The 26641-nt window shown below is 46.4% G+C and overlaps 1 protein-coding gene across 2 annotated transcripts in view; it reads right to left on the reverse strand.

Moving 5' to 3' along the window:
- The window catches only part of MAP2K4 (mitogen-activated protein kinase kinase 4), a 63681-nt gene that overhangs the window by 11439 nt on the left and 25601 nt on the right, over positions 1-26641 (reverse strand). The window contains exons 3-5 of one of the 2 annotated variants that reach the window (XM_066565570.1): positions 20226-20321; positions 14504-14678; positions 5012-5131 (exon numbers count right to left, since the gene is read on the reverse strand). In XM_066565570.1, coding sequence (XP_066421667.1) covers positions 5012-5131; positions 14504-14678; positions 20226-20321 — 391 coding nt within the window. The remainder of the gene's footprint in view (positions 1-5011; positions 5132-14503; positions 14679-20225; positions 20322-26641) is intronic. The other variant, XM_066565571.1, reaches the window with a different exon arrangement.

Below are 26641 nucleotides of genomic sequence, written 5' to 3' on the forward strand. Positions count from 1 at the left end.
ACTGCAGCCTTGTATTTATGTCCAGATGCACCAGGACTGGGAGTGGCTTCCATTGCCCAGGTTACAACAGTAAAACTGTTTGGACAGTAAAACAAACCAAGTGAACAACATTGAGCAGAGCCATCATCACAACCAAGGCTTCACATGCACTCTGCATCACAGGTTGGGATGGGTATGGTACTGAAACCTCAAAGAAGTACAACAAATTTCTATCCAATGGTAACTTTTAAGCATTAAAAAATCCCTTTTATGATCAAAAGAACTCAAGGAAAGACTTGTTTTACTGGTGTCCTGAAGTAGATGCCATACAGAACTCCTGAATGAGGGCATTTATTGATCTGGTAATATAAAAACCTACCAGCCCTACATTAATTCATGTCAGCAAGATCAATGGAAAAAGATAACACCTTTTCCACTATGCAGCATCCTTAAGGCTGGTGGCAAGACCCAAAACTCTACAGGCTACCTCTTCCTGGGACTTGGAGAGCCTTATCTGTTGGCAAATTGGTGAATTTTAACAGGAAGAAAAAAGGAAGACTGGCTGGGGACTCAGCTGTCTCCTGACCAAATACCAACAAGTGCTGATGGACATGGGTAAGTCCTGCTCCACTGTGAACTGTGAGGACAAAACCACCCTAATGGGAGCTTCGCTTTACATTTTGCCTTTTAAGTCAGGTTGATTTCTGATCATAAAATGACAAAAGAAGTGCTTTAATTTTCTCTTCCTGTTAGAGCTACTCTTCCAAAGAATGTATTTTAGTCCTTACTGGGTATTAGATTACCAGGTGCTAATGCACATCTTGTAGGCATTCCAAAAAATGTCCAGGAACACCCTGTGCATTTAATTCAAAATATCTCTGTCCAGGACAGACATAAAAGCAATGGAGATGCTTCAGCTTCTCAATGCAGAGAATTCCCATTGACAAGGGAGCAGGTGTCACAAGGATGTCACCCATCTGGAGAGGAGCTCACCTGGAAAGGACCTGTGGCTCCAGGTGGACGTTAAACTGAACATGAGCCTACAATGCATCTTTGCAGGGCTGATGAGGCAAAGCATCACCAGCAGGTGGAGGGAGGTGATCCTTCCCTTCCCCTCAGTCCAGCAATGGTGAGGCACACCTGGAGTGCTGTGACCAGTGCTGGGCTCCCAGTGCAAGAGAGACTCCAGCAAAGGGCAGCTAAGGTGACTGAGGAACAGGAGCATCCTCCCCATGAGAAAGGCTGATAAAGCCAGGACTGCTCAGGCTGGAGAAGGTTCAGGGGAACCTCATCAACCTAAAGGGAAACTGCACAGGGGATGGAGCCAGGTTTGCTCAGTGGTGCTGAGCAACACGAGCAGGACACACAGGAGGTTCCCTCGGAGCGTGAGGAAACACTTTTTGTGAGGGGGATTAGTCACTGGCACAGGCTGCCCCAGGAGACTGTGGAGATTCTGTCCCTGGAGAGATTCAAAGGCTTTTTGGGCACAATCCTGGTCAAGTGGCCCCAGCTGATCATGGGGGGTTGGAAGAAGTGACCTCAGGGGTCCCTGCCAACACCCACCACTCTGTATAAACACCGAAGGTTTATCACATCTGCTCACTGCAGGGACAGCCAGCTCTTCATGCAGCTACACCAGTGACAGAGACTGACAAATGTCACCATCACCACCATCACATATTGACATGGCACACAGGACACTTTTCCTACAGACCAGGGACTGACAATGGGGACAGATGTGCTGAGGAAAGGCAGCACAGTCAAGGATTTCCATAAAAACAGTGTGAGGTGCATCAACAGCAAAGAGATCAAACTGAGCAAAGCTGTGTCAGCAATTCACACCAGCCCAGCACTGTGCTACCAACACATCCATCCCAGCTCCTCTCCCCTGCCAGCAGAAGCTCCCCATGGGCTGATTTACCCAACTTCCTAAGCACGTTCTGCAACTTGCAATGAATTTTTCATTGAATAATTTTATCAAGTATTGAACTTATTGGTTTAAACTTGGCTCAACTACACTTGCACTGTGTAGGAGTCACTCCTGAGATTCCAAGTCAGATAAGGCTTCTTTCCTCTTCCTCTCTTAAAAAGAAACACAATCAGAACAGGTACTCCCAAGAGCCACTAGTGTGGTCATGGTAACTACCCAAACATTCCCAGCTTTACAGGTACTGTTTCAAACCAGAGCAGTTGTAAAGCTTGTAGCACACAGGCAAGAAAAACTTCTTTTTTCCTCAGACCTAAAAACCTCTTAAAACAGCAATGCTCAGGGGTGTCTCGGGGGTTCCAGTGGGCTCAGCCCACAGCTCCTCTCTTCTCACAAGGAGAGACTCAAGTGAAATGTTTGCAGAACCCCTGCCAACCAACTTTTTTATTTTTTCTCCCCCCATCTATCAAGTACAGCCTTGAGAGGAAACACATGAGCACGAGATACTCTTCCAATCAGATCTCTGATGCCTGATGTGGGCAGCTCTGTGTGCACTAGCAGGACTCTGGGCTCTCCTGGGTGCAGTATGGAAAAACCAGCTGGTCTCCTGGGGCCAGGGGGAACCCACGAAGCTCAGTGAGTGCAAGATCCTGCACTTGGCTGAAGGCACTCACCAGTATAATGATGATGGAATTTAGAGCAGCCCTGAGGAGAAGGGCTGGGAGATACTGGTGGATGAAAAACTGGACATGAGCTGGTAGCCCAAAAAGCCAGCCATGGTGCACTGAAGCCCCTGATTCCATGCATAGACTGAAACACTGTCTTTTACTTTTTCAGCTTTGTTCTTGTTTCATTGACCAGGCAATTTAATCTCATCTAGTGGGTGAGAATGAGCTGAAGCCAAGTCCTGCACCTGACAATCAACCTGTGCTTGTTGCACTGTTACACACAGACATACAGTGACAGAAATGTCCCTCCTGACTGAAGAACAGGCAGCAAGTGATGAAGGTTCAGGTGCTGCCAGCTGAGGGACAAGCAGGACCCAGAGAAGACTCTCCCTGTCACAAAATGTGGAACAAGCAAGAGAAAATACAACTACAGAAATTTGTGTGTAGTATTTCCTGCCTTTCCAAATCAAACTGCTGGTATTCACAGAGGCTGCCACAGGAACTTGTGTTCACAGCTACTTCCCTGACTGCAAGCTGGGACATTTGTCTGGCTACAAAAGTAAGACCTTGCATAACTTTATCCAATTTTTGGTTTAGTACTCCCAAACTGTCAGGATCCCAGAGCTTAGATCTGCTTCTCCACATCAAACACTCCCTGTTGTGGGAGGCTGCCTGCCTTCCCTTTGTGCCAGCTGCCCTGCTGCTTCTCCTGGAGCTGCCTGGATCCTGCCAACCCTCTGACTGCACAAGCTGCCTATTCAGCCTCTTAAATTCCTGTAAAGAGGCTCACATGAAGTCTGTCACCTTTTAGGAGCAGGCAAAGAAGATTTCTCATTGGTTGCTCCATCTACAGCTGAATCCCAGCTCAGAGCAGGTAACCCCAAAAGGATTTCCTTACTTTTCACCTTGAAATGCTGGAACAAAGAGCTTTGTTTTATATAGTTTGCTGCAGATTTCCTGAGAGAGTTTTGGTCTTTACCAACGTCCCATGAGCTCTTACACCTCAGGGGATGGTGCAGCAGTGACCTGGATCTTTCACAGTTATTTGAGAACAGATCTGATAAACAGACTGGGGAGTCAGACAGATCCAAACACCCTGATGAAATTCCTTTTTTCCCTTCCTGTGCTTCTCTGGCATCATACTTTGCTATATTTAAAATACTAAGATATTTTATTATCCAATATTAATATTGGAACAAATAATTAATGAGACAAGACAGAAAACTTTATGGAAGCCTCCCAGCTCACCCTGGGTACCCCTGAAGAAGGTGACTTGGAGCATCCCTAGGCAGTGGGGACCAAGGAGAGGGGAAGACTTTCATCTCTGAAGCAAACACCACTTATGCTGAAGGGGAAATGCCAATGAAACCTTTCCCAGACAGAGCAGGCAAGGAGCCCTGGGAGCCCTGCCTGGCTGCAGGATGATGAGAATTTGGACATGACAAAGAATGCAGCCAAGCTGCCATCTGAGTGCTGATTACAGTAAGTTTTTATGTTGTTTATGTATTTACATTCACACCCTGGGATGTGGCCAGAGCTGAAGGGAGGTGAGAGGTTTGCAGAGCTCTGAGCATGTTGCTCATCAGCATCTGCTAAGACACTGTTTTGTCCACAGACCTTTCCTCACACCAGCTGACAGCCTTGTCACCTTCATCTCAGCAAAGCTGGGAATTTCCAGCCAAGCTGAGGCTCCACACATGGCAGGAGCTTGTACTGTGTGAGCATGAACAATGCCTGCTGACCCAAAATGGCTCTGTGTCCAAAAAGATCAGAAAAAGCAGAGCATGGGAAAAGGAAGGATTATTATGCCTATTTTAGAGAATGAGATTTAAAGCCAGAGGAGTGACCTGGCAAAATTACAGAGGCAGACTCTCCAGAAGCAGGAATTAAAATATTCACAGACAGTTTTGGGTTTTACCTACAACACTGACCTCTCTCTAATGTTTTCCAGTAAAACCCCACAAGACTGCACAGGCTGCTATGCCTGATAATCCTCAAAGACCACCTGCAGCCCTTAGGTCTCTGTTTTCCTCCTTCCCTTGAGGAGAGGGACTGGATTTGTGCTGAAGTAATGGAAAACAGGCAAGGGCTCCATGTCTGTCCCCCTACACTGTGGCAGTTTCAATAACAAAGCAATTACAGGAGCAGGGATAATCCAAGCCTGCAGAGGAGATACTGTAGGAAGGAGAGGCAGCAGTCAGGTTTCAACATTCATCTTCTCCAAAACTCCTGTTGCAAAGGCACCAAATGCTTGCTCACAAGTGCCCAGACACCTGGGTCTCCTGGCTAAACACCCCTGAGTAAAAGTGGAGAACCAAGAAACCTAATTTAAATCAATTTTCTCCTCCTTAGTACGAATTTAAAATGACAAAAAGGAAAAAAAAAATAAGGTAAAACCCAAACTCTGCTACAAGTGAAGCAAGTTTGGGGTGCCCACCTCTCTGAAGAGCGCGCCATAAAACTGAACAATGTACGGGCAGTCACTGCTTCTCATCACCACATCCAGGTCCATCAGAAGCTGCTTCTGCTCCTTCTCATCCACTGTCGACCGAATTCTCTGAAAGAGGAAGAGTGGCAGAGACTTCATCACTTCCATGCCATTACTGCATCCTCAGCCCTGCTGCTGGGGACCAGGACCCCAAAGCCAAGCATGCTCAAAAACACTCTGGAGAATCAAGCAGTGCTCCCAAATAAGAAATGTAACTGAACACTTCTAAAGCTGTTTAATCAGACTGTAAAGCCCTCAGTCCCCACATAAGCATCAACACTTTCAGATGAAATGTCAGGAAGAAATTAAAGAGCTCAAATGTCATTGAAAACTACAGCAAAATACCCCATCCAGGCTTTCATTTCAAAACAAATTCCCACACAGCTCTTAGCCGTGTTGGAAGGGGCTTGAAGACTGGTTTGAAATTTAACCAAGGAACATTATGTTTAAAATGTCCAAGAAGCCAAAAAAGCTCCTTCCACAGCCTCCTCCATGGCTGGGGAGAAGGGACTGCCACATAACCCAGGGAACACATTTCTCTGGTAATGTTAATGATGGCAGCAGTCCTGTGAGCTCTTCTCATAAAACCAACACCCTTTACCTAGCACTGGCTGAGGGAACATCAACACTGTATAAAAGATAGTTTATAGAGATACATACCCCATGTGTGTATATATATGTACACTATACTATATATACACTATATATTATGAAAAGTTTCATTTGGGCTTGAAAGAACAATGCACATTTGAAAACAGAAAACTGTCCATTTTCAAACATGAAATTGGTTAAATGAAGGATGGAGATGACCATACAGTTTTTCATGTGATTTTACAGATATATTTAACATCTTGCACTAATTAATACTTTCTCTGAATCACAAGTGAGGAAATCGTGATCCTGAAGCTGTGACTCATGTTGAAAAACCATTAAAAAAACCAAGAAAAAATATCTGGCAAGAAGTCCAAAGCAACAGAGGTAGCCAGGACCATCCTCAGGGACAAAAACTACATGGCTACCCAAGAAAGAAAAATTATTCAAGCTTGTGGAAAAAATCTGCAAGATATAGCACTTCACCAACACTATGGCCCTGTGGGCAACTGCTGGTGGCATCAGGACCACACACAACAGCCAGCCCAGGCCAGGTGAATGAAGGTACTTTAAAGGCTGGTCATTTATATAGCACCACATGTGAAACAGTGCACCCTTATGTACTTTAGGACTTATTTTGTGATGATCCATTCAAAACAAGGACAGTATCAACACTGTAATTTTCCTTACCTGTAGTGTATCCTGGTATTTTGGTATTTAACCACTTGTTCTTAATGTTCTAGCACCTCTAGTTTGGTCTAGACCAGTAAATAATATGTTTTTATTGCCATTTTCCCACCCTGTGAATTCTAGAGTTCTTGGGGACCTGTCAGGAGACTAGTCCAGCACCCACAGTCCATAATATCCATGATGTGCTGAGCACGTGGGGTTCTGTGCCACCAACAGAGCAAGAACGGGCCAGGAATGGACCTAAAGCACTTCACCTCCAGGTCACTGGTTCAGGTCTGTGTCACACAAGCTCAGGCAGCCACTGGCTGTTCCCTGCTCTTGTGCCCTCACTGTACAAAGCTCTGCAATCCCCCCAGAGGCTGAAGGCCAAACAGAATGAAATGTCTCTCTCCAAGTGACACACCAGCAGCACTGAAATGGAAATGTCACTGCTCTGACCTCCACAGAAAGGTGATGGATGCCAAAGCCACCATGGTAAGACCTATGACCAATAGCTCAGCTTCTCACTGAGACATGACCCACACTGAAAATGTGTGGGTCATCTCTGGTGAGGAACCAGGAGCTTTTCTCCATATTGTAACTTGTGTTCTCCCTCTGGGCCCACTCCGTGTCTGTCTCCAAAAAGCCTCTTTCCTGGTCATCTGAGAGTTGTCCCAGCCCTGCTCTGCAATCCCCTTGCACCTGCACAATCCTGTCAAAGCCAACCCCACAGCATCCTCCTCAAATTCCACCTCTTCTCCTGAAAGCATCTCCTCCCACCTCTGACATTGCTCCTCTGCTGTTACTTCTCCAGCACTGCAAACCATGTGAAATACACACTGTGGTGGAGGTGATTTTAATGGCACCCCAGAACAGCAAACTCAAACACTCCTCTTCTCAAACACGAGCTCCCCATCAAGAAAGGGCTGGCAAAGCACCCAGAGCACAGACAGTGGGTCAGCTACAGGGCAGAGGACAGCTTGAGAAGCCAATGTGGACACTACAACAAATACTGCTGCAGGGAGTGAGAGGAATGCTGAGATGGAAGATTGAGAGGTCTCAGACAGCAGTGCTGGAGACTGGCAAAGTCAAGAGAAAGGAGAACTCTGAGGAGCAGCACGCAGTACAGCACACAGACAGGGTCAGCCCAGGCTGCACAGGGTGGCTCTGCTCAGCTGAGTGTGCCAGGGAGCCTGCTGCAGCGCCAGCAGTACCCCCAGCTCAGCAGCAGAACGGGGCAGAGAGGAGAGTCAACAGCAGCCAGTACCCAACAGCACCTGAACCATGAGACAGCCTGCTGGCTAAACCCCAGGCATGGTGCAAAGCTCTGCAGCAGCTCCCACAGGCACAGTCCCCAAGAACAGGGGACATGGCAGGGAAGGAAGACACAGGGTAAGGCAGCTGCTTGAGGGCAGCATTTCAGACAGGGATGGACAGGGGCTGACTTCACCTCAGGCCTTACAGATCTCAGCCCAGTCACCTTCCTGGCAGTCACTGCTAAGTCACTGCTAAGTGACCCCACAGCCAAACAAGCCACAGATAGAAAAAGGGGGATTTGTAGCAGAAGCTTATGGAGTCTCCTTTTCAACAATTCCTTGTTGGCCTCCGATTTAAACTGTATCAAATCCTCTTAGGAGAAATTCTCCAGCCCTTTTTATTCAAGCACAGGTTAGGACAAAGCCTTTCAACACCAGGAAGAAGAAGCCATGCTCTGAGTAGCATCAACAGCAAAAGCACAGTCTGTGCTGTGGATTGTGCCACCCTGAAACCCTAAAACCAGTGAGATTCCAGAAACTTGACCCAAAACAGAAGAGACATCATCCAGCCCAATATGCACACAGAAAGGCTCAGGTGCAGCATGAAGTGACTGGTTGAAAAAATATCTTAAAAAAAAAAAGGGGAAAAAAAAAGAAGCTGTAAACACCAAACTGAAACTCAACTCCTTGAGCTGTGAGAGAAACCAGAACTGCCCTGAGCATGGAGCTCATCTCATCCTCAGCTGAAAGCTCAGCACAGCAGTGCCTGGCAGTGCCATGGGAGAAGTGTCCTTCCATGGGATGGCAGGGATTTGGGGACAACAAACCCCAACAAAAAGAGGGTTTGCCCAGTCACTGCTAAAATGGGAATATTTATCTCCCCATCTGAAATACATTTAATGCTGACTGAAGTAGATCACAACCAGCTTCACTCCTCCTGTGATGAGGCTCTAACTCTCTCTCACCGTTCCTTTCCAGCTCTTACTCATCCACTCCCTCCCCAGCTGCCCTTCCAGCAGGACTGGGAACACTGGTTTGCCCAACTCTCAGCCAGCAGACCTAAACAAATGACTGAAACAGAAAATTCTGAAGGTGTCACTCAATTGTGTGAAGAATTACAATGAGGGTTTGGCAATAAAATCCCAAGACTTCTCTCTGGAAGTCATATGGACACGGAAAGAACAGAGAAATTTGGCTCTGGATGGAGCTAAGTATATTAATGTATCATTCTGGTGGGCCTTTATGGGCTATCAGGCATCCAGGAAAGGATGGAGGGACCATGGAGGGATAAATAAATGTTTCATTTCTGCTCTCAGGGGCATTTGATACTTAACAACCTTCTTTAGCTCTGAGACTGCCATGGAAAAACCAGAGAAAGTCAGACAGGAACTTCTGGTTTGAAGCTGTGGATGAGAGAACAAGCCCTGACCACCAACATGATGTGCAAGAGACACTGTGCTCAGAACAGGAAACAGCTCCATGGCTTAATGGCCTCCCCAGGAAAAACAGGGATCTTTCATGGGCTCGTGGGTTTGACACTTCCAATTATTACCCAACTGATCTTGAAAATCTTCTGATTTCCTTAGGAAAAGTTTAGAGAAGAAGTAGAGCACGTCAAAAATATTGTTAAACTAAAGAGAAAACAGGAAACCAGCAACCATGGCTGGAGACACTGACTGTAACTGGAGGCTGGACTAGGCAATACTGCAGTGGGACTAAGTCAGCCAGGCTGAGGATATTGGAAGACACAGAAAATTCTGGCCTACAGATGAAGATCACTTTCTTTTGAGGTGGGGGAAAATCGAACACTGTGGACAAAACCACCCTCTTCTCCAGCTGGGTTACTCTCCCAGCTGTAACCATTCCTGACAGAAAAATAATTCAATTAGAAAGAAGTGCAAGATGCTTCCATGGAGCAGCAATAAGAAGCCTGAAGGCCAACCAAAGCACAAACCACTCCACTCATCTCTTGGTGATGTATTTCTCAGCCAGCTGAACTGGTTGAAACAAAACTGGGAGAGGGTGCTGATGGTGAACCCCAGGTATCTGAGGTGTTCCCTGCTGCAGGACAGAAGAGGTGAGGAGCAGGTGAAGATCTGCCTGAGCCTGAGGCTGACACATCACTGCCAGGAACACCAGATGCTCAGGACACCACTGCTGTGTTTAGGCTCCTGACCTGCACAGGAGCCACCCAACACATCAAAGGTTGACTGTTTTAAATATGTTCTTATTTCTTTTATGAACTTTTCAAACAAGCAGCTTCCCCAGCCTTCAGAGGCACTGTGAAGTACCCTGGCTAACAGAACCCACACCATGTACAGCATTTCAGTGCAAAGCAGAGCATCCTGCTCTAACTGGAATAATGCTCCCCAGCTTTCATTCCAGTTTGGGCTATTTTTTTCAATTCATATTCCAGGGATCTTTTAAAGCATCCTTTTTGTGTGAACTATCACCAGGGCCAGAAGGAAACCTCAGGCCAGAAACTACAACCCTCAGCAGCTGGGCGAGTTTCCCAAGAAAACATTTCCTCCAAATAAATGGGGCTTCTCCATGTGCCTCTAATTTGTGGTACCCTCACAGAACAAGAGGCACAGTCCCTGGAGCAGCTGGGACAACACCATGTGGTGATGCTGGAGGGAAATACAAAAAGGGCTGGAGAATTGCACATACTCTGGAGACTCTCAGACAAAACCAGGACAGCATTGGAGCAGATCCTGAGGAGGAACCAGGGCTCTCTGCACAGTGGAAGCCCAGGACAATGGTCACAAGTCACTTATGGACTGGGGAAAACCAGACTTAACACAAAAACAAGAAACCAGAAGCAAAATCAAAGGGTAGTGGGTAGAACTGGAAAGTCTGACCAGGCAAAATCACAAAGAGCTGGTGCAGCAGACACACATCAGCCAGGAAAAGAGACTTCTCCTAGGAAAATGAGGAGCCAGGAGGAGAAACCTGACCAAGTGAGGATTCAACATACAAACTGGCCTTGCATTTATTGCTTTGCATAGCCAGATCTGGCACTGGACAAAACTGGGCTGTTCTCTTTCCCACCTGGAAAAGTCTTGACCTCATATGCCAAAAAAATCCTAAAGAAAATGAAAAGTGTATTTTCAGTGACAAGGAAGACTGTGATGGCAGTTGACCTGGAGTAAAAAGGTGCATCTCCAGGAAGATCTGAAAGGAAGTGATCTAAAGCATGAAAGGATTGGTTTTTATTTGGAAATAAAAACTTGGAAGATGAGGAGAACATAATGCAACATTTTCTAGGGGCAAAAATGAGAAAGGTTTGAACACAAATCCCCCTCTTTCCTACATTCTCTCCCCCTCCTCCTGATAGCTCTAGGAAGCAGCTCTCTATGGCAGAAAGCATAAGGCACAAACAATTGCAGGTGGCAGCAACAGGAGGACCAGGTCCCTGCTCCTGCAGCCCACTCCAGCCTGTTCCCAAAGAGGCACAGAATGTCTTTTTGTAATTAAAACAAGTATTCACAGAGAATGACCAAGGCTAAAGGAGAGGGAGGAGCAGGACAGGGCACAAGAGCTCATCACCATCATCCCTGCCATGCTCCACCTGCTGAAGCTTTGCTGGAGTGGTTTTAGCCAGTGACACATCAAAGCTCATTTCAGGCTCATTTTCCTCCTCTTCTACTGACTCTGGAGCACAGATGAAAAGCCTGACTCACCCAGGGCCTGGCAGCCCTGCCCGTTCCAGGAGACTCATTAAAGGTACCGGGATTGCATCTGCCAGGACAGAAATCACAACCATCAGCATGGGCTGATAGTCCAAAACGAGTTACAGGGAAAAATGAAAGAAAACAGTGTCTCCACCTGCAGATCTCAAGTTATTTTGCTGATATTTCAGCCCTCAGGAATTGTTTTCCTTCAGTGGTAAGAAAAAAGGCTGTGCTGGGGGAGCCCTGGGGGCACAGGAGCCCGTGTGCCCTGCGACACTGAACTTTCCCAAGCAGGGGAAAGCTTGGCAAGCTTCAAGGAACAGTTCCTTGGGCAAAGGCAGGACAGGCTACAAAAAGCAAGAGAAAGGAGCTGGGAACAGGGTTTGAAGATATGCTCTGGCAGGCACGGCCTTTGAGGGGAGCAGGATGAGTGACCAGAGGTGCCCAGCTGGCCTGGCACAGCAGGAGCTGCCTTCAGCCAGAGGAAGACTCCAGCCAGGGGAAATGAGCAATGTTTCAAACTGCACACTTGCAGAACAAGGAGGATTTGAATCTCCCTGTGGCAGAATGGGGTGACAAGCCTGGTCATGGTAGCTGCAAGCAGGACACAGCCCTTCCAGAAGTGGGGTAGGAATTTCCTGACTGCACTGGGAGTTTGCAGCAACAGTAGTGGAAATCTGGGGAGTGGTGGAGAAGGATGGAGGAGCAGTTGGGACAGGCCCCTGCACCAATTTTCTCTGCATCTAGTGAGCAGCACAGAACAGCTAACTTTTGGTTTGCAGCTTGCATAAAGCTGTTTCCTTGTGTTGAATGTCCTTCCAAGGATGCTTGGCCTGCTGCACCGGCGCTGCTCTTGGGGAAGCACAGGAACAACAGCAGCTCAACCAAATGATCAGACACTGGCTGCACCATCCAGCTGTAAGGGGACCCTGTCACCTGCCCCCAGCACAGTGCCACACCTCAGAGCTGCAGGTGCCACAGAGATCATAGCCAAGGCCTCACTAAACTGAGACGTTTTCACAAAGCACAACTTCCCTTCTCAAACTTCTCTTTCAGAAGAGCTTTATGCTGAAGGAGAACACATGGCTGAAGGCAACAGTTCCACAGTGAAGAGACCACAAAGTTTGAGATAAAGAGAGAGCAGGAGGGGGACAGTCCCCAGCATGGACAGATTAAGACAGAGAAGTAGCAGAAGATTAATGCACAGCCATGGCTGCCCCAAAAGCATCAGGAGGCTGAGAAAGGAAGATCTGAGGAGTGTGGGATGAACTAGTCACTAGCCCAAGCTCAGCCCCATCCTGAAACCTCATCTCCAAGAACTGCACCATCCAGTCTGGGGAATTACTGCTGCTGCCTTGGAGGCCTCACTGTTCCACCCACAGGTCTTCCTTTGCTGAATTTTGTGTTTTCTCCCCACTGGGACAAACAGAACAGTTGCTTACCACTACTGTTTTAGAAATGATGCTGTTGCCCAAACCCTCCAACCTTTCTTCCCCAGCTTGAAAGAAACAGGGTCAGAGGAAAGAAGGTGGCACCAGCCCAGCCCACAACTTTAACAGTTTAGTCACTGTAAATAAAGCAGATTTACTTGTTTAAAAGTGAGGCCCCAAGCCCAGAACAACTCCTCATCCCCTGGGAAAGCCAGCTCAACATGCTGCACTGTGCCATCTCCAGCCATGTGCTTCAAGGACACCTTCTGCTTCCCACATGGCTGTACCTGCACCACGGGCCCTCAGCAAGGCTCTCCTAGGGTGCTGAAAAGCCCTTGTGCAAACAGTGTGGGACAAGAGAAGCCCTGTGCCAGCAGACACAGCTTCTCCATGACGTGAGGTAATCCAACAAAGTCCTTCTCCACACGGCTGTAGCCACTGCAGAGCTCCAGGAAACAGCCACTCAGCCCTGGGGGTGTGCCCCCTTCACACCCTCAGCAAAACTACAGCTACCCAAGTCACACACCCTGAGTCTGAGAAGATGGAGCTGTCCAGGAATCATTTCACTACACCAACGTTTTTCAACCTATCACCTGCAAACTACACCCGTGAGCTCTGCCAAAGGCACCTGAAAGAAACCAGCCTTTAGCTACAGGCAACCTCTGGCTCCACTGGAGACTTTCAGGGATTCAAATCCAGCTTGAAACAGCACTGCATGGTGATCAAAAACACTCAAGAGACCTAAGCAGTGATCCCAGCACTGTGAGGAAGTCAGTATTTACTGGGGAAGACCAAGGGATGAGGGTTACTCCAGTAACCTGACACACTGGAGACAGGTAGGAATTACATTCAGAGCAGCTGGGGCTGAGATATGTCTGCTTGGCATGTGAGACCAGCAGGGGCAAATGTCTCCAGATTCCAGGGAATATTCTGAAGAAGACAGAGAGTTGGAAAAGACAGCAACACAGACTCCTACACAGCTCAATTCTGCTTTCTCCTGGGAGCCATAAGAGCACTTACAGTTAATATCATCAACAGAGTTAAAGATAGATGTCATTAGCAACCTGCAGTGAGCAAAGGAAAGGACCAGAGAGACAGAGAACAGCTGCTGCCCTCCTCCATGGACAAGATGGACAAGCAGCTCCTCAAAGATGCCCAGTGAGCAGCACTGCTGTGGCAAGACAGGCAATTATTGCCCAGCTGGGAGAGGAGGCTGTTCCTGGTTCTAAGGTGAGTTTTGGGGTAGCATAAAGTAGAAAATGGACAGTCAAGAAACCTGCTAGGCTTTCCACCTCCAGGACAGTCTGACATGGTGAGCACAAAGCAGACACTCCATCATACATCAGCAAGAGCACAACATTCCCTAGAGGACATCCACTCCATTCCAGCTCCTCCTGGCGAGGCCATACCACGGCACATGCTGACATAAACAGCTAATTTTAAGCCATTACCTTATTTCACAAAAGACACCAAGAAGCTATGAGATGTCAAGCTGTGCCTACCACCAGCCTAGGCTGTACCTGAACCAGTGACCCAGAGGTGAAAGGCCCGTGCCCCATCATCAGTCTCCAGAGACGTGTGATCCCCTCAGAACAGCAGGCTCCTGATAGACATTTTGAAAAGGGCACAGCAATTATGAGAACTTCACAAATCACCTGAAAACATGCCCATTATACACTGTATTTTCAGCAAACAGCAGCCTTTACACCAGAAATAAATAGAACAGAGCAGTAGATGGGTGCTAGATGGAAGGACTTTAATTCTCCATCACACTGCATCCCAATGGACTAAAGTATAAATGTAAGGATGGGCATCACCTACTTTAACTGCCATAATTTGCCCACTTGGTTTGTGGACCATTTTGTTGACAGAACCATAAGCGCCTCGTCCAATTTCTCCAAGGTCTTTCAAGTCCTCTGCTGTAAAATCCCAATGTTGCTCAGGGGAAATCTTCAATTTTCCTGATGATTCAATGCTGTGTGTTCTCAGTCTCTCTCTGTCAAAAATATTGGGAAGCAATTTTTCCACATTTTAAATAGTCTTTAAATGTCTCTTTTCAGCACTTGATTAAACATTAGAAGAGAGGGGTTCACAAAGCTACAGCAACAATCTGACTCCACGAAGGATTTTGGTTGGGGTGGGGGTGGAGGGGTGAGGGAAAATGTTAAATCAAAAATGACATACACTTGCCCACAGCTTCAATTAAGGATAAGTTTCTCCAGCCACAGCATAAAATTCAATATGTCTCATAGAGTCACTCTAAGCACCCATTTACACAGTTCTTTCTGCTTTGCACAAAATTCATCAGGGTGTGAGCAGGATCTGGTAACATGCAGCACCAAGAGCCTGAAGAGCACTCCCAGCCCCATCTCCCCAAAGCTCCTGCTGCTCTACACCACCACATCCCAGCACCTGCCTCCCTTCCAGCTGGGATTCCATCAAGACAGGTACAAAGCTCTTCTGGGTGAACCAGTGAGACTTTAGGAAAAGTTTGCCCTTATTGTAAAACTCCAATTAAAAAAGAAAATAACCCAAAACCCCCAAAATCCAATACATATAATAATTTAATTTATCCAAAACGAAATAAAGAGCCAATAATTTATAAAAACCAAAACAAGTTCTTTGTGACATATGAAAACAAAATCTGCCTGTTCAGGTGTGTCTTCACCAAGCACCTAAATTAACTTTCTCAAGCAAACGCTGTCCCTACTGAAGCCACCAGGATTTGCTAAGGAGCAGATGAACGTCCAAAATTTGTGAACAGAAGAGTTCAAAGGTGCCCCCAATGGCTCATTCACATGCAACAATGCTACCATTGAATTAGCAGGAAATGCACAAGTATTTGCAACACTTTTCATCTTAAAATGCCATGCAAAATTTCAGTTTTTCATTAGTTAATTAGCTGATTCACACTTCTTGAGTCATAGAGTAAGCCAAAAGCCCATATTTTCCACTTTCAAGATGCATTAAGAGCAATGCAGACAGATCCCACTGCAAGGCACACTGATCTCACACATTTTGAAGCACACAAATCCTTGTGACCCCCCTGTCACAGGAGAGATCTATCAAACCCAGTGGATATTTGATCCAGCCTCCACTTTCCTGGCCAGGGTCTGGCCCAAGGAGCAGAACACACATGGAGGATTCCACCAAACACATGGAGCTGATTGAGTTTATTAGCCGAGGAATAAACAGGTCACGGCTGATTCCACGCTGATAAATCCCACACTGGTCACCAGCAGCTGCAAACACCACCCAACTGGGGACCCAGCCATGACAGGGCTTTATTGGGATCCCAGGTTTTGAGAGGGCAAAAGGCCAATTGACTGGAGCAGCTACAGTTCAAATGGCTTCCTCTGCTGCACTTTGGGTTGGCAGCTGCATGTCCTGAACTCTCGACCTGTTTGATGAAAGCATTTGGGAGCAGCTCCTCTCCCCACTGCTGGGCTGTGTCTGCCGTGGTGTTTCCTGCTCTCTAACCTGCCCAGCTCAAGATTTCCATCTGCTGTTCCCTACAGTGCCCCTACACTGCATTTAGAAATGATTTTGGAACTACAACACAGCCCAGGTGGGGTGGATGCCATCTCAGAGCTTCTGTGCACAACAAACCCTGCATTCCGTGGGGTTCTCCCGGGAAATTGCTTACTAAAAAGCAAAGAATTAAAAAAAAAAAAGCAGCAAAATGACAAAAAAAAAAAAAAAAAAAAGAGAGAGAGAAAAGAACAGAGGAAAAAGGAAATGGAAAAAAAAAAAAAAAGAAAAGAAAAGAAACATGACCTCCACATGTGCCAAGTGTCTCACTGACAGCTTCTGCTGGGAGCTCCTGACTGGTTTCTGTCTAACAGCTCCACCATCCTGTTTTGTCAGTGCCATAAAAATAGTTTAAAAATAGTTCTACTTTTGAGGGAGGAAGGGAGGTGAGAAGCACCATGCCAAGGAAGCACAGACAAATGGGCATTTCCTGCCTCACCTCCTGCCAGCTGGTGGGCATGAAGGAGCACGATCTTTGAGAGGCAAATTCTCTTCAAAAAAGCAGAGGAAAAACGGCAGAGAGGGGAAATACTGAGTTTTCACAGACTGAGCTCCCTTTTCAGCTCTTGTTGGAAAATAAAATTCCCTATCAAAGTTCTCATGGAGTTAAAAGAGGTAAACATTAAGCCAATTATTCAAATAAGCAATTAAACCCTTCTCCCTCTTTTCCCTCTGTTTTTCAGGGTAGGAAACCCTACTTTTCTGACCCTACACCAGAAGAGAAAGGGAATTGGAATCCATTATTTCCCTGTCACACAAGCAGCCTGTGTGTCCCCAGCTGTGGTGTGAAAGCAGATCTGGGCCATTGTTCCACAGCTGCAGGATGGTGCCTGCAGGGGAGAAGGTGGGAGCTGGGGAATTTCCCCTCCTCCCCAGGGCTGCACCGAGGGCTCTGCTGCCCTCCAGGGCTTTGCATCCAGACAGACCAAGACCATCCACCCCCAAACCCTCCCTCCTGGAGCTGGGCTTCATTTCCATTATGTATTTATGATGCCATCTGCCTTGTCTCGCAACCACGGCTCCTGCTTAGCTCTTCTCAAATACCCAGGGAAATGGTCAAATAACCAAATTACCAGTTTGACAGAGTGACAGATACTTGAATGGAGGTTTTGCTCATTTAGCTGATTTGCCATATGCAAGCAGGGCAGTTTTCCTTTAAGCAGCATGGCCCACCTCAAGAGTCATAACTGGAATGCAGTAATTGCTTTTAATGTCAAAAACCTACACTTGTAAGAAATTTTTCTAATGTAAATCAAAATCCCAAAGGATTACCATGCAAAAAATGCAAATCTAGAACACAGACTCTCTGCATTGATCTAAATTGGGAATTTTTGAGTGAGGCAATAAAAACTAAACTGCCAATGCAGGACATCTTTCTGTATGTTTGTCCTGCTGCAGATGTACGAGCACATAAATCCATAGGGTGGATGTGCCTCCAAATGCAAAAAAGCCAGCCTAAACCCTGCACTACATCCTGGTGCTGTGGATACTACAGCAGCCTGCTTCAGAGAACAGCAGGACAACCACACAGCCCAGGCTCTAGTGAAGGTAAAAAGTAGTTCATGCCCAGTCCCTGGGATTAGTGCACATCACAGCTTGCACAGAAGTCAGCAGACATGTGCCCTCTCCTGCCATTTTGCTTTTTAACTGTGAAATCTTAACTTTCTCTAAGGCTGGGAATGTTGGGCAAAATTGGACATATATTCTCCAAATGCCCAGGATGTGTAAGATGGACTTGTGGGGCTTCATATAGGATTTAAAAAATAATATAAATAGCTGAAGTGGGTTAGATACTCTTCAAACAGTTAAAAGCAGCATTTCCAAAAGTCACCTTAGAGTGACTACAACTCTTGACAACTCATCCAGGGCTTGAGCTTCCAACTCCCCATCTTGCTTTTGAAAATTTTTGAAAAGCCAAGAAAAAAGGGGCCGAGGAGGTGCCTGCGATCCTTGCACTTGAAAGGCACCAATGCCTCACTGCAGATGGTTACTATGCTTGTCACAGCAGTTATCCCAGGGATTAGGAGCACCAAGCAGGACAACAACTCCTGCAAACAGTTGTCCTTTGTCAGAGCTGTGTCCAGCTTGGCAGGAGGCGGGCGGGCGCTGGCGCCAGGCACCGCCGCCACGGCCACGGGGCTGCTCGCCACAAACCGCGCAGCTGGACACCCATGGCAAGGCCTGTGGACCCCAAAACCTCCTGTGGAGACCCACAGACACCTTGGGAAGCTCCCAGACAGGCTGCGAACTGAGCCTGATTATCCCCGAGCCCTTCTGTTAACAACCAGCTGCAGGGAGGCCACAAGTTTTAAAAACAAGCATTTCCTTGGCATGAAAAAGAAGGAATGTTGAAAAAAGCAGAGAAAAGGTGGTGGGGTTTTTTAAGCAAAATTGAAAGTCAACAGACATGAAGCAAGGCCAAAAAGATGTAGGTAGCTGCCTATCTCCTCTGTTTCACTTTGCTGAGAGCTCTGCAGGACTCAAAGGAGCCCAAAAGCTGACATATTCGATGGTACAGCTGACATGAATAAAATCTGTAGAAGCAGAAAGATCCAAGCAAACCAGCTGTGCTTCCCAAGCCTGCCTGGTGCTGGATTCTGCTCAGAAGTCTCTCACTAAAGCTCCTATTTTCACTAGGGTTAATGAGAATATATTCTAATTCTCCCCAAGCTTGGTAAAAAGGCTGACGTTATAAAAACTGATTTGTGGTCCATCAGCCAAAGCTAAAAAGTAAATCCTAACAAAAAAACTTCCAGGCAAACTGCAGGGTTCAAATGACACTGTGAAACTTCAGAGTACAAACACAGTTTAGGACTGTGGCTGACATGTTCCTACCAAGACTCTCAGACAGCCTGGAGAGATTTTGGAGAGCTTTGTTTCTTCTGTCTCAAAGTCTGTGTCATTTCTAAAACCCATTTTCAGCCCCTGCAGGGCAATGCTAAAACCATATCAACCTTAGCTTGAATTTCACTAGAAAAAGCCTCCAAAAGAAATGTTTATTTTTTTTTTTTTCCTAGGGGGGTGGAAATGTTGGTGCTGTCACCAAGGTTTTGGATTCTCAAAAGAAGAAATTATTGCTTTACATAAACAAACAGCATCCTTGCAAGAGGGGCAGAACTAATTTGGGTTTGCTCTGATCCATGTAAGCTGTCCTGAGGCTTCATTATATTCAGGAATAGATTCCTAGACATGGAGAAGAGATACAGAAAATGTGGCAAAAGGAGGAAATAGTTTTGCACTTGTGACCTACCCAGATTAAAGGAAAGCACATTTCCTCCCTTTCCTTGTGACCAAGAGGCCGAAATTCACCCTAGGACTGCTCTGGCTTTTCTGTTCCTCCAAAATGTTAAGATAAAGATAACAACAAAAAGTGGAAGATGGCACAGCCCTTCCAGAGTTCACAAGTCTCAGCCCAGCACGTGCTCAGAGTCTCCCTGGCTTCAACGGGGCTTGGCTGAGGCTTTTAAAATGTCAATATTTTGCATTAAGCTCCTCTGGTAAAATACTGAGTTATAATGGATTTTGATTAACCCTGCCCTTACATGAAGGAAACCTCTCCACCCATAGTGGTGAAGATTGAGCTGAATTTAACTGAGCACATTGATCTCAAATTCATTTTGATTCAGCCATGAGTCAGACTGCAGCACATTCACTGAACTCACCACTGGTGGGATTTTAAAGCTTAAACTGGATTCAAGAACTTCAGGATAATACTGGAAAACTCTGAGCTAATTAATTTAAATAACCCTTCTGAGAATGCCGATTCTTTTTATTTCCTCTCCTGGGTCATGGGCAGCTCCCTGAGAGAGAACAGCAAACAGAGACAAGGGCACAGCCATAAGAATCAACAAAATAACCTCAACAGAGACCATAAATAGTTTGCAAAATCATTATTACACAGCAATCACCCCATGGAATGACACTATTTCGGAGACAAATTCATTACTTTCAGAGATGCCATTTTTGGGGGATGGAGAAGATTTGACAATGGCTAACAGACAGGAAAGCTTACTGTAGCCTGCTGGACAGTTTCTGGATGAGGTCCGCTTCTCTCCTTTTGAAACTGAACGGGACAATGTGATTACTACCCAGGGTTGCTTGTGTGTCACTTCAGCCAGGAAAAGTTGTGGAAATGACAGGAAAACATGGTGCTGTTATCACATGACACAATAACATACAACACAATACTCAGCTGGTCACACTGCCCACTGAGCACTCAGCAGCACAGATCACAGCCAGGTCTTTTCCTTCCAATTTCCACCTAAGCTACCTCCCCTCCTTGGGGGCAAAGCAGCACCCAATGATTTGAACTCCTTTTAAGTCAAGCAATTTGTTTTCTTACAGCAATAAGAATTATTACTTCCAACTGTATTATTACTACAATTAGAAACATGCATTATTAACTTATTAGCCAAATACCTGTATGTTAGTGACATGCTACTTCCCTCAAGGCACACTGTCCATCCCTGCTCTGCCTCTCTTGTGCCAAGACAGAAAATACCAACAACTTTCCTTCCCTTAAAAAAATTTAAAATCAAGCTTCCATCCTGAATCCACCAATCTAGGACTGGTGGTCTTGCCATTCATCACATCCCCTCTCCCAAATAATTCTGAAGGAATTGAACAACTACATCCTTACTTATTCCCTCCAGAGTCCTACAACTGACAAGTTAATCACCACTCTGCACCATGAGACTTCTCTAGGAACAAAAGTTGTATTCTGGATCTCAGAGTCCCTCAAGCTGTCCAGCTCTAGAAATCTTTCTCAACATGAGGACCTGTTGTCTCAGAGCAGTTGGAGGAGCTTGGGTGAGATGTGCTTCTGCTGAGCATTGTGTGGAGAACAATCCCTGGATCCTTGCACCACTGACCACTGCAGCCAGCAAAGGAACCAGGGGCTCTGCTCAGTTCCTTGTGGGAACCACCTGAGAGGGGCAGATAATGAGCATTGCTAATTCAAATATAAGAAATGGTTTCAGTTCAAATACTCTAAAGAAGTGATTTTTCGAATTTAAACTGCTGTAGGAGAAAAAATTACAACCCAAGTGTGGAAAAGTCCAACTTCTCTTTTGGAATTTAGAAAAAAATACAACCGCACAGTACCTCACAAACTTTGGGCAGCATCACAGCCTGAAATAACCTGAAATTTACTGCCAAGAATGCAGCTGGTCATGTATTTCTTTCTGTGGCAGACAAGGACAGGTGGGAGACACAGAAAGCACCTGACTGCAAGACAGAGATTGCTTATTCAGAGATGCAGCTACTTCAATGTGGTGACCAAAAGAGCTTATAACAAGACCAAGCAGACCAAATGTGACTTTTATTTAAAATGTCCCTTCTCTAAAACAAAAGATTTGTGCAGATCAGGTGAAGATTCCCAGGCTCCAGTAGAGTGGTGACATTTTCCATGCTGGCTCCTCTGTGATGGCTGCTGGGGCACGGTGCTCTCACTGACCCTTCAGAGCCAAGAGCTGTAAGCTCTGCAAGGATGCTAACAGAAAACTGAGAGTGCTGTAAGGAGCTAAACCAGTGCTCCTAGACACCCACCTTTTCCCTTTTCACTGGTGTGAAATACCCACCTAGAATATCAGAGAGAAAAGAACACAAGCCCTGGGCTCCTCAGAGAGGACAACCACCTTCACAGAGCTGCAGCAAGAGATATCAGAAAGAATCACTTCCAAGTGATCCACACTTGTCTCTGCAAAGGCACCACTTATGCCAGGCATGAAGGACCATTTGCTCACCTGGATTTATTCCAAGCTCGTCTTAGGAAGGAAGGAATTAAAATAGGCTCAACAAAGAAGAGTGTTTAATGTTGCCATAATCCACTGGAGACCGGCTTGGCCATTTGGATTTAGGTTGAATATTAGGAAAACGTTCTTCTCCCAGAGGGTGGTGGGGCACTGAAAAGGCTCCCCAGGGAATGGTCACAGCCCCAAGGCTCCTCAAGGAACGTTTGGACAACACTCCCAAGCCAAGAGAAGGATTTTTGCAGGGTAGAGGGCCAGGAGACTCAATGGTCCTTGAGGGTCCTTTCCAACTCAGTTTATGCTATGATTTTATGATTTGCTCTCTTTTTACTACATTTCCCAAAATGGAAAGGTGTTTGTGGTATGAGGCAAGAACATCCACCTGATACCAAGGATTTCTGTAGTTTTCACAGACACAATACACAGCAAACCCAGATAATTTAGGTCCCTTTCAGGAGCCTGTTCCCCAAACAAGCAGAATAGCTAAACCAGTACAGTCCCTCAGGCCAACCCCCACCTCCATCACATCTCTCCTGTTCACCACAAGATGCTTTCCACGACCACTCTGTTCAGGAGCTGATTTTCCTGTGTGCATGTGTTCATTCAGACCCAAGGTTCTCCATGGCACATGCTGGAAGTCACTCATTTGTGCAAAGAATGAGGACAGAAGTTGTCTTTGAACCTGAAGACTCTTCTCTCTTTATTCTCCATTCCTCAGTGTGCACAGAAGATAAAAGCAATGACTGATTCCTTCAGTTTGAACTCACAAAGCAGAAGAGTTGACTCACTTTTCCATAGCCAGGGGAAAACAAAAGACATTCTACTACGAGCTGGTAATCAAAGTCTGAAGAGATAAAGGAGGTGCCAGTCCTGCTCTGATGAAAGGTGGGATCCCAAGTACAGAGCAGCAATGAGCAGAGTTTATTCTGAGAGCTGGTTTATTGGGGTATCCTGCAGGAACATGGTTTTCCATCTGGAGTCCAAGGAGATATGAACTGTGGTGGTCCTTGCCTGACCCTGTCAGCTGAACAGTGACACTGGCAGCCCCTCAGGGTCAGAGCCCAGCTCCACCAGCTGCTCAGCACAGCAGAGACACACAGGCACCAAGCTCAGCCCAATGCATAAGCCATGTTCTACTCTGCTACTTGTAAATAATTATTGAACAAGATGTTTATAAAAAAAAAGGCTGGGGACAAAACCTGTGTGTACGCACAAATATATTTACACACATTTATTCAGAGATGTTACACATAACATTCTGCTTCATCCCATTTTCCTCTCCAAACATCAGCATAGGAAGCCAGCATGTCCTTGGGGGGTGGATGCAGCACCTCAAAATAAAGGGAAGGAAAGAAGAAGGGGAAATTTTGCTTCTGGTAACACAAGAGCATGAAGGCGAGAGCTGATGTCAACTCTGAAACTCCTCAACCTACTTTCCCTGCTTTGAAACAAGCCACCAGGATGAAGGGGAGGCAACACAGCTCACCAAAAGCCAGGCATGAGAAGGAAAGTCTATAGGAAACTCCTACCCAAGGGAGACATCCCCAGCTTTGCTCTTCTGTCCAGACACTCTGTGTCCCAGCAGGCCACACTGATGGAGATTTCATGAAGTCAAGTTCAGTTTGAAAATGAACATTTCCAGCTCATTGCTCTGCCTTTCTCATCCCCAATGACCCAGAATACTTCACCCCCTCCACACAGCTCAACTCAGTAGGAAAAAATCTGGCAATCAACTCAAAACCACTACTCTCGAGTGACTTACCCCAGACACCACCTTGGTGTCCCTGGAAAAGTGAGTACAACACTTAAAAATACCCTTACAGGTAACCCAGCTCTGCCACTACCCCATCCCACCTTCTTTTGCTCAACGTGCCATGGAAAACAGCCCTGAGGAGGCAGCCCAAGCATCAGCCATTGCACCTTGAATTAGGAACTGCAGGATGTTGATGCCTGGGTGTGTGAGACATCTGTGTCCCAGCCCCATGGCCAAGGATGGCTGTGCTGCCAGGAGGGCCCACAGGGACAGGCAGAGAAGCCTCCAGCCTCTCCCACCTTGGATAACCCAGTGTCTCTGCCACCATGGTTCCTCTGCCACTCCAGTACCCAGCTGCTGTCCTGTCTGGGCAGGACAGGCCAGGTCTCAGTGTTTGGAAGGTGACTTGGCACCATCCCCATCCTCTCACCCATCATTTTTTTCCCACCATGGAGGGGACAGGCCAATTCCCAGCCCTGGGTGGGGGTCCTGTTATGCATCACACCAAGAGGGTCGAGGCTGCAAGGTCCAAATTCTGCCCCCAGATGAGCAGCTCTGACCATGGCTGTGTGCCCAAGAACCAGGACAGCAGCTCCCAACCATGCCCAGATGGGACAGGTAACACAAAGCTACCTGTGGGTCACAGACCAGAGATCCCTGATGAAATCTCTGCCTAACTCCTGCCTCTTCCAACAGTCAGCATGTCCCAGCTTCCCATCCACAGGAGGGAGAATGCAGAGATTTGTGCAACAATTTATAACTGCACAGCTCAATCACTCAGCACCTGTGGAGCACCTGGAACCCAAGGGAGTCAGGTCATTACATACCATCTGGATTGGATTTAGCCACACAGGTGGCTCACCAGTTTCCAGAAGTTCTGAGGAGCCCTGCAGTGTGGCAGGAAGGCAGGTGCTCAGCACCCTTGAAAAATTCATGTGAATTGGCTTAATGGAGATACACAAGGTGCAAATATTGGTTCCAGACACAGAAGGACTGAAGTCAGAAGCAGAATGCTGGGATATCAAACCCTTACAGAAAGAAGAGAACAGTCCTACCAGGGCAGTGAAGCTCCAAGGGATGTGGAAGCTGCTAGAGAAGTTTAATTTGGAAGCTGCAGACAGCACAAAGCTCCTTTGCAGAGAGGATTTGCACTTAAGAAATACCAAAAACTTAGAAAGTTAAAAAAAAAAATAAAAAACAGACCTTAAAGCAGCACATTCAGTGAAAATCTCACACTGACTCTGGCAGCACCTTCTCTGAAGCAGTGACCTACTCAAAGCCAGAGATACTCGAGGGTGTTACAGACCACATCATCTCTGTCATGCAGAGATCACTGGCCAAATGAACTCCTAAACTCTTGGAAGGAAGAGGAAGGTTAAACACAAGGCAAAATTCATCAGTTTGCAAAAAATGCTCCTGAAAAAATTACAGAAGAAACGTTGTTCCAGCACTGAACCGACAGTGATGTTTGTATGAGAAGGGAAAGCCTGGTTACCACAGGCTCCTTCAGACACTGAGATGTCTCTGCTGAGGCCTTGGAGGCTGCATTTTATTTGTGCTGACTGGAAAACACAAGTGATTACATCCAGATTCTGCAACTTTCAGGAAACAGGACAGAATCAGTCTCAGAAAAAAAATCAAATTCTTGGTACCTCTGACTCTGAATTCTGCCTCCAAGGCTTCCAGGCAGCACTCCCTGCCACAGGAAGGTATCACAGCAGAAAGGTAAGAGAAACCAGTAATAATAAAGATGTGAAGTGATACTTACAGAAATGAGGAAGAGACAGAGAAATATTTACAGGAAAATTCACATCAGTAGTAGGAAGCATGACAGTTTAGGATATTCCCCTTTGGGGTTTAGGTTCTGGGTTTTTTTTCAAAAATGGTAGGAACTCTCTCAGGTTACTTCCTAAAAAATTCCACCAGCTGCAGGCTCTGCAGCTACAGAGCCTGACCCCACATGCCAGAAGGGTATGGGAAAGCCTAAGAGGAGATTAAAAGAGCAACAGACACCTCAGAGAGGCTGTGGAACAGCCAGAAAAAAACCTTTCCAGGAATAACAGTCCCTGAACTATACAGAAAAAAAAGGAAGCAGCACAGTATGATGTGCAACTGGACCTCCACTGGCTTTTGAAGAATCCAGCAGAACATCCAACACACTCCTGGGGCAGCTCTCTGTCAAGTGTGTGACTCTCCCAGGTGTCACAAGGAGAAGCTCCATGCAGGGCAGCTCTGGAAAGCTTAAATCCCAATAAATCCATGAAGACACTCACAAGCTATAGGGAGACTGTGGAGTTCAACTGGACACCAGACACTTCAAACATCAAATGTGCACAGTAAGAGAGATGAGTTCATTCTGCCACCTTTCCAGGTGAAACTGCAATGCTCTGGTAATCAGGTTCTCGAGAGGTGGCAACTTTGAGAGTCAAGAGACTTCCCAGCCAGCAGACAGAACACTCCAGAAGCAGCATGCTGTCAACCACGTGCCAAACAACATTCTCTGTGCTTGCCCATTTCCTGGCAGATCAATCTAGATCCTCTTAGTCAACATCCAGCTATCACTGCACAAGAATACAAAGCTTTCCAGACAACCAAAAATCCCACGATCCTACAGCCAAATGGTTTCCATCTTAGTTTCAAGAGCAATGGGCAGCACAGCCCAGCCAGAAATCCTGCCATGCACAGCCACAGTCACACCTCACCACATCACTCCTGGTAGTGTGATCTGAACTTCCTTTTAGCAAAGGCAACCAGCTGCAAGCAGCTCTGTAAAGCTTCCAGATTGATAACGGAGTAATCTAATTTTGTTTGTGACCTAAATCCTACTTGGACACAGGACAGATGAGGTAAAAGGTGGGATGCTTTCCAGTTGGTATAATGGGTTGGAATTTGAAGAGCTCACCCTAACCATGGCTTGTGTCCTCC

Source organism: Molothrus aeneus, chromosome 25 (genome assembly GCF_037042795.1).
Source record: "Molothrus aeneus isolate 106 chromosome 25, BPBGC_Maene_1.0, whole genome shotgun sequence".
Lineage (NCBI taxonomy): Eukaryota > Metazoa > Chordata > Aves > Passeriformes > Icteridae > Molothrus > Molothrus aeneus.